This window comes from Eimeria acervulina, genomic scaffold, assembly GCF_000499425.1.
Source record: "Eimeria acervulina Houghton genomic scaffold, Eah_scaff882, whole genome shotgun sequence".
NCBI lineage: Eukaryota > Apicomplexa > Conoidasida > Eucoccidiorida > Eimeriidae > Eimeria > Eimeria acervulina.
In genome coordinates, this window is record NW_013549541.1 from 5,334 (window position 1) to 14,250 (window position 8,917).

The window sequence follows — 8,917 nt, forward strand, 5'->3', positions numbered from 1 at the left end:
TATATATATTTAGGGTTACGTTTTCTACTGTAAATTTGTAGAAACGTTTACAAATATTCTATACTTACATTTAGTTATCACAAAAAGGTATATTTAATATACGTATATGATATAATTACAATGTATAGAAGTATACATCTTAATAAGCAGCGCCAGCCTAATAATCTGCTGCAAGAGGAAAGCTCAGGTTTAATATCTCTCCGAGTTTGAATTCGTTGTTTTCTTTGGTGAATTCAGAAAAATAATTGAAAACCATTTTAATTCCCTTTTAATCAAACGGTTTTATTGTATATTTTCTCTCGAAATATACTCCAGGGAAATGTTGTATTCATCGCGAGGTGTCTATACACTCCATTGCAGAGTTGAATTTATTCTTGAATATGTCGATATTTTCTGAAAAGGCGTCGAATTTGATGTTTATATTTTGCATTTTGTTGGTATATCTTCATATAGAATGCAAGAATGCACGAAATAAAGAAGATCGCTGAGATATCGGCGTGTTTTTCAGTATTTCTGTTGGCGTTGTTTTCACTAACAAACGCAGAATATAAAGAATGGTGCGAAGCTGCCCCTGAAGAAGGCAAACCTGATGTAGCAGTTTGTGTTCCTGTTAATAAGGAAACTGTTACTTATATGTTGGAGATTCTCCCTGCATACGGGGCGGGAGTAGACCTGCGGTGAGTCTGCTTGTCTTATACTCTCTAAAGAACAAACATGTCCGAAAAATATTACGAAATATCATCAACTTCTTCTCAATATTCAGCAAAGACGTCAGCGTTCAACTCGTCGGTAGTAATGGAAGAATTACGCCACCCATAGGAATTGCCTCTGCAGCTTCAGGGACTCACAAACGGTAGGGAAAGAAAGAAAAGAAAAGAAAAGAAAAGAAGGGTTTTATTGTTTTTCTTCTTATTTTTGTTCTTCTTCTTATTCTTATTATTGTCCCTGTTGTTTGTGTCCATAGACGAATTCGTGTTATTATTATTATTATTATTATTATTATTATTATTATTATTATTATTCTTTGTTTTCGTTTTGCTTGTCTTTTTCTTTTTCTTCTTTTTCCTTTTTCGTTTTTCTTTTCTTATTCGTCTACTCCTTCTTCTTCGCCTTCTTTTGATTCTTCTTCTCTCTTTATTTCCTTTTCTTTTTTTTCTTCTGCTTCTTCCTTCCTCTTTTAGTCCTTTTTCCTTTCCTCTTTTTCTTATTCTTTTCTTCTTTTTCTTTCGCCACTTCTCTTTTTTTCTTTCTTTTTTCGTTTTCTTCTTCCACTTCTTCCTCTTCTTCTTTCCCTTTTCCTTTTTCTTTTTTTCTCTTATCTCCTTTTAGGCATTGCATTATTATAGTGACGCCATTATCTATATTGTTTTATTTCTCTTATACTTTTCTCCCGCAGCTATATATTGACCCCTAAACCGTAAACCCTAAACCCTAAACCCTAAATCCTAATCGCTAATCCCTTTGGCATTCGCCTTAACGTGTTGGTTGTGTGTAGATTCTCTGCACATATTCCTTGAAAACATAATTTAATGTTTATTTCTTCTTTTTAGAGTTTTTGTAGAGGCTAAAGACGTAGGAGATCCTGAAGAAATTCGCGCGCAGTCCTCCGGTAGCGGTGTTTGGAGTTGCAGAAGAATTATCATTTTTAAAGATTTTCGATTTTGGATTTTTGATTGCAATGGCAGTCTTCATAGCAAACGAAGAGAAGCTGTAGGTGTACATACACTATTTAAAATAAAATGTATAAAATATATAATATATATTATATATTATATTTTAATGTAAACCGAATAAATAAATAAATAAATATATATATATACGTATATATGTATTTATTTATTTATCTATTATTAAAGCCCTATTGTAATTCGTGTTGTTCTTCTTATATCAATAAAATATGCATTTACTTGTTTATTTGTCTATCTATATATGTTATTTATCTATTTATTTACTTATTTATTTATTTTACATTATTGATCCAATGATTATTACGTCACGCAGTTATAATTACAAGTGCAATTAAAATAATGATAATGGAAGTTAAAGTGATTATAATTATAAATAAGATAACAACAAATAATAAAAACAACGAAGCAATAAACATAAGAGCAGGAGTAAAAACAATATTATTAGCAATGACAATAATGTTAATAATGGTAAGGATAATGATAAAGATAAAAATATTAATAAAAAAATAATAATAATAACAGAAATAATAACTACGACAATATAACTATTCATAACAACACTAAAAGCAATGCCAACAACAACACCAACAACAACAACAACAACTAATAATAGAAATAATAACAGTAATACTTATAATAATAACAGCAGCAACAGTAAAAATATTAATAATAATAATAGTAGTAATAATTTAAATAATCATAACAATAATAGTACTAATGGTGCTTATAATAATGTCAACAGCAATAATAACAATAATAATATTAATAATAGTAATAACACCATAATTTTCTTCATCGCTTTATTTGCAAACAGACGTTCAAACTCTCGGGAAATAAAATTTATAAAGCCGTCATTCAAACCGGAAACGACGAACACGGTGAGCCAAACCCTAAACCCTAAACCCTAAACCCTAAACCCTAAACACTACCTCTTGAATATAATTGCTAAGCCCTGAAGGCTGAAGCCAAATCCTCTACTCCGGACCGCTGCATCAAAACCCTCTCACCCCTAAACCCTAAACCCTAAACCCTAAATCTGAACCGTTAAACCCTAAACCCTAAACCCTAAACCCTAAACCCTGAACCGTTGATCTGAATAATTGCATGCATTCCTCTGTTTTACAATCAGCGGGAACCATTGGATCGATTGAATTGACAATAAGCGGAGAAAATCGAAGCGGGGAATCAAAGGCAGTGCTGCAGGGAGTTAAGCCAGGAGAAGAAGCGGCTGTATCTTTTCGAGGGGCAGACGGTGAGAAGAGCAAGAAATAATATAATATAATAAAATATAATAGAATATAATATAATATTATGTGATGATTATTATATAATAATCAACGCGTTTTATTTATAGTTATCGGTGGAAGGATAATAGAGTTATCGGTTGATGGTGATGTACAAATAGGAAAATGTAATAAACATCCAGTGTCGACTACAGCATAAATAACAACAACAGCAGACAACAACAGCAACAGCAACAACAGCAGCAGCGGCAACAATAGCAGCAGCAAAAACCGCATCACCAACAGTAGCAGCAGCAACAGTAGCAGCAGCAACAGCAGCAACAGCAACGGCAACAGCAGCAACAGCAGCAGCAACAACACCAGCAGCAACAGCAACAGCAGCAGCAGCAACAGAAGTAACAGCAGCAGCAGCAGGAGCAACGACAACAGCAACAGCAACAGCAACAGCAGTGACGACAACAGCAACAACAACAGCAAACAGCAGCAGCAATAACAGCAGCAACAACAGCAAATAACAGCATCAGCACAAGCAACAACAACAGCAACAGCAGCAACAACACCAGCAGCAACAGCAACAGCAGCAGCAACAACAACAACCCCAGCAGCAACAGCAACATCAACAGCAACATCAACAGCACCACCAGCAACAGCAGCAGCAACAGCATTGAAATAGTAGTAGCATTAATATGTTGAATATCATAACTGTAATCGTTACACCTAATAATCACAACAGATATTGTTTCTTCTTCTTTAGTCTTATCTTTATTCTTATTACTGTCTCTGTTTCAGTTGGTTCTATTGAATCTATTTTACTGCACAATTCTGCTGAAGACGACCCGTGGTTTTGCGAAAGCGTTCGAATATCAGCAGAGAGCGAAAGCCCCCTATCTTTTTCTGTTAAACGATGGATCGGCTCGCCGTTTCTTTCTGCAGTTACCATCACCCTTAGACCTTCTAAAGATACAGATGCAGCTCCGCAAGATATTCAGTGCAATACCAGAGGATCTGATCTCGTTTCGTTGTGAGACAACCATTTTCATTCATTTTATGCAAATATGTTAAACCATTAAATCAACACTCTTCTCTCTCTCTCTATGTATATATATATGTATATATATATATATATATACCTCTATCTATCTATGCTTTTCCGGCCCCCTCCGTTCATGCATGCAAAGAAATAATTGAATAGAGATGCATGCATTCATGCATTTCTTGTTTCTTTCCATGAGGGGTTTTCTGCATGCATGTCTTCGCTTTCCTTCATCCGTACATGCATGCATGCATTCGTATATGTTCTGCTCTTTTGCATTCATGTATGCATGCATGCATGCATGCATACATGCATGCTTAGTTTCTTTTCTTTGGAAGGATTTATGAAGGCGTGACTCTATAACAATTGATTGATTTGCTGCTGCTGCTGCAGAGCGCCGAAGCAACTGGAGACATTTAAAGTTCGATGTCCGATGAATTGCGGAGCGGCTTCGTTTGCAGTGACTGAAGGGGCTTCAATTCATCCATCTTCTTCTTCGGTTTGTGCTGCAGCAGAACATGATGGCGTTGCTTCAGCTTCAGGTACCGCGTTCGATTCCCGGCATTTGCCTTTTTATTCTTTTTTTTTTCTTTCTTTATTATAATCAGTTTTTAATCGTTATTGATGCAATATGTCAACAGGAGGAGTTCTCGTTGTCAGTGTAGTGGGCCCTCTTCCACAATACGCAGGATTACCTCCTCTTAAACCGGGTGCAGGTGAGACAGAAGCAATCTTCTCTGTCCTTTTCGTTTTCTTTTTCTTCTTTTTATTATTATTATTCTTCTTCTTGCTTTTCTTCTTCTTGTTCTTGCTCTTCTTTGCCTTGTTCTTGTTCGTCTTTTTCTTCTTCTTGTCCATCTTCGTCTTCTGTTTCTTCTTCTTTTCTTTTTCATTATTCGTGAAGATGCAGCTTCGAATGAATAAGCATGAATACGTGCAGCGCGCTTAGTAATATTCAACAGGCATGGGGAAATATAAAGAGTATATTATTAAAACAAATAGCAACAACTGCCAGCAATATGTTGTGGAGTGCAGTAAAAATACGTACATTATAAATAGTAGTAATAATAATGCATCATATATGTATATATATATATATATATATATAGTTATAATACGTTATCAGGAACACATAATCAATAATAAATTATCGGTGATATATAATCAATAATGTATCATCACTAGCGTACAATTAATAATGATATTTTGTAATAATAATAATACTAATAATAATAATAACGTATTACCGGCAAAACGTTATCAAAAATATGTCTTCAGTACATTCTCAACAGTATATCCTCAGCAATATAATATATTCTTGATATATTATTTACTGTATTATATAATATATGCATATATATATATATATATTGTTAATAGAATCCTAACAATAGTATTCAGTAAGTATTGCATTGCCAACAATAGAAAATTAATTGCATATTATCAACAATATTTTATTAATAATGCATTGTTCTTAATGTACAATTGATAATATATTATCAAAAATTATATTATATATTATATGATGTATTGTTAATGATAAATTATTGAAAATCCTCAACAATATATAGTTAAATTTATATTCTATCAGCTAGTGGTTGAATTTGAATTATTTTTTCAGAGCCCCAGGTCTTCGCCATGTCGCCAGCAGCTCGGACCTCTACCTTCAGTTTCTTCCTGTATAGAAGTGGTGTGTTTTCTGTTGCTGCTGCTGCTGTCGCTGCTGTTGTTGCTGCTGCTGTTGCTGCTGCTGTTGTTGCTTCTGTTGATGCTGCTGTGCTGCTGCTGCTGCTGCTGTCTGTGCGACCGAGGTGCGTCTGCTGTCGCTGCTGCTGCAGCTGCTGCTGCTGCAGTCTATGCAGCAGCGGTGTGTTTGCGTTTGCTGAAGCAGCAACCGCGGCTTGCTGCAGCAGAAAATATAATTTGAATTTGTTTATCAGATTCAATCGACGATATCGTCGGCGATGTCCGCGTGGTGGACGGTCAGTCAATGCGGCCTCTCTTCTTATATTCCTTTTATATTCAAACAAGAAAATGCACAAATATACATATATATATTATATATATACATATATATACAAATGTACATAGATGTGTATCCGTATAAATGAATATATATGTGTACATATACTTGTATATGTGTATATGTATTTGGACATCTACACATATATAAATAAATAAATCTATATATAAAATATGTATGTATATAATATATATATATGTATATTTATTTTTTATGTAAATTTACATATGCATGCATATATGTATATGTGTATGCACACACGCACGAATATGTACATATAAATATATATATATATATATATATTTATTTATTTATTTATTGTTTAACTGCAAATCTCAGCGCACGGGAAGTTGGCGGCCAGCGGGCGCCTGGAGATTCGTCGAGAAGGCGTTTGGGGTACCGTTTGGTTTGTCATAATTAGAAATAAACAAAAAGAGGAAATGCAAATAAAATAAATGCAAACAAATGCTGCTGCAGCAAACAAGGAGACTTCATGGTGTTCACACAGGACTCAGCGCGCAAGGCATGTCAACAAATCGGTAAGCAATTGAAAATTCTTTTAAATCTGCTTCTCTTCATTTACATCAACTGCTGCTGCTGCGGTTGCTGCTGCTGCTGCTGTTGCTGTTGTTAGGTTATTTGCATGGGATGTATCACGAAGACGGCTGTTTGAGTCTGGACGGGCACAACGTCTGCGCAGGGCAGCACTATCCTGTAGCAGCAGCTGGTGAGTGTTTTCTGCTTTTTCTCTCTTATTTCTGCTGCTGGTTTTACTCTTTACTCCTTTTGCGCTTTGATATCGTCTATCAAAACAGGAATCATGGTGCGTCCGCGCCCCCGTTGCTGCTGCTGCTCACGTTTTGCTGCTCTCCACCATCTGTCTATACACCCGAAAGCATGCAAGCATGCATGCAAGCATGCATGGATAGATGCATGGATGCATGCATGTATGGATGGATAGATATATAATTTTCCGCATATGTATGGAGATATATTTCAGTGTCTGGGGCCTGAGAAGACATTAACCGATTGCACATTTGAAGAGGCGACGGCTCAGTGCGCCGATCATCGCTTTGATGTCGCCGTGCGGTGTTCAAATAATCCGCCGGCTGAGCCAATCTTCGGTTCGCTGCGAATTGTTAATGAGATGGGGACCCCCGCATTAGACGGTATTGGGAGGCTTCAGGTATACAGAGACGGTCAGCAGATTTACCTCTTATCTTTTCCTGCTGCTGCTGCTGCTGCTGTCTGCTGTTGCTGATGCTGAGGCTGTCTAGTTCTTCTCCCGCTGCTGGATTTCGCTGCTATTGCTGCTGCTCTGCTGTCTATTATTGGCGTTTCCTGCTGCTATTGCGTATTATTGCAGCTGATGCTGTCGCTTGCTGTTGCTGCTGCTGTCTTTCGCTGCTGCAGTTTCCCGTTGTCTTTTACTGCTGGTGCTGCTGCTGCTACTACTGTTACTAATGCTTGCTGCTGCAGGTTGGGGGAGCATCTGCGACGACGGCTGGACGAAGGAGTCCGAGCGGGTGGCGTGCATGCAGATGGGCTACGAGGGGTTGAGGGTGAGTGTCTTTGTTTGTTTGTTTTGCTGCAGTTTGTTGTTTTCTTTTTCTTTGTTTATTGCATGCATACGTTTAATATATTTTTATTCAAAATCATAGGAAGGAGGCATTTCCGGAAAAAGCTGCGAAAATATCAACGGCCTAAATTTCTGCGGATTGCAAGAAGAACCGATTCATATGGTCAACGTCGCATGCCAAGGTATCCTGCTGCTGCTGCTGTTGCTGCTGCTGCTGCTGCTGTTGTTGTTGCTGCTGATGCTGGTGCATCGTATGCTGCTGTTGCTGCTATTGCTACAACTACTGCTGCCAGTGCTACTGCTGCTGCTGTTGCTCTTGCATGCATCATCAAAGGAGTTATTTGTTGAATGAGCGAATTATCAGGAGACGAGAGATCCTTACGCCAGTGCGCGCACGAGACGAAGTCGGATATATACTGTGCGCACAGTGAAGACATCGTTGTCTCTTGCAAAGGCAATGGAGGCCTCAGTGGAGCTGAGGGTTTAAAGAAAGAAGACCTGCCTGATGTTATTAAACGAAAATATCGCTCGTTCATTGAACTGAGCTGTACAGACAAACTCGCAACGACAAAAGGAGTTGCAGCAGCACGCCCAGGGGCCGTCTTCTTGGGGATTTGTCCTAGCGGCTGCAGGTAATAATAATAGTAATAATAATAATAACAACAATAATAATAATAGTAACAATAATAATAATAATAACAATAAAAATAATAACAATAACAATAATAATAATGGTAAGAGTAGTGGTAATATCAATAATATAATAATAATAATAAAATAAACCAAAAGGATGTAATAGCAATAACTGCATCTTTTCTTCAATTGCATTAATAATGACGCTTCATTGTTATTTCATGCAGCGAAGAACAAGCGGAAATTCGCGGCACTTTTATATACACCGCAGACTCGCCGGTAAGCAGCTTAAATTATATAATAAGTTATTATTGTTTAATTGTATTATGCATGCAATATTATTATTATTATTATTATTATTATTATATACCCTTGCTGTTAATATTATTATTTACATCCTTGGTGTTATATATATGCATATTTATCGTTACTGTCATTGTGTTATTATTATTATTATTACTATTATTATTATTATTATTACTATTACTATTATTACTATTATTATTATTTTGTTTGTAGATCTGCAAGGCAGCTATTCATGCGGGCGCAATAGAAAAGAACGGAGGGAAAATTGCATTTGTTATCGGCCACGGACAAAATTTATATTTTAAATCAAAAAGAAATGAAATACAAAGTGCAGAGGCAGAGAAGCAAAGCAGATCTGGTGAGTTGCTGTTGCTGCGGTACATATATATATATATATATATATATATATAT

General features: G+C 36.3%; 1 protein-coding gene across 1 annotated transcript; it reads left to right on the forward strand.

Annotated features, from left to right (window-relative positions):
- Nucleotides 1-462: 462 nt before the first annotated feature.
- Nucleotides 463-8,203, forward strand: EAH_00051330 (scavenger receptor protein SR2, putative; the record flags this gene model as incomplete). Its single annotated transcript, XM_013394183.1, has 14 exons — nucleotides 463-677; nucleotides 764-853; nucleotides 1,551-1,609; nucleotides 2,818-2,940; nucleotides 3,722-3,953; nucleotides 4,359-4,507; nucleotides 4,607-4,681; nucleotides 5,906-5,947; nucleotides 6,328-6,384; nucleotides 6,623-6,811; nucleotides 6,978-7,187; nucleotides 7,468-7,550; nucleotides 7,650-7,749; nucleotides 7,932-8,203. The coding sequence occupies 14 exons, from the start codon at nucleotides 463-465 to the stop codon at nucleotides 8,201-8,203; spliced, it is 1,896 nt and encodes a 631-aa protein (XP_013249637.1).
- Nucleotides 8,204-8,917: the final 714 nt, after the last annotated feature.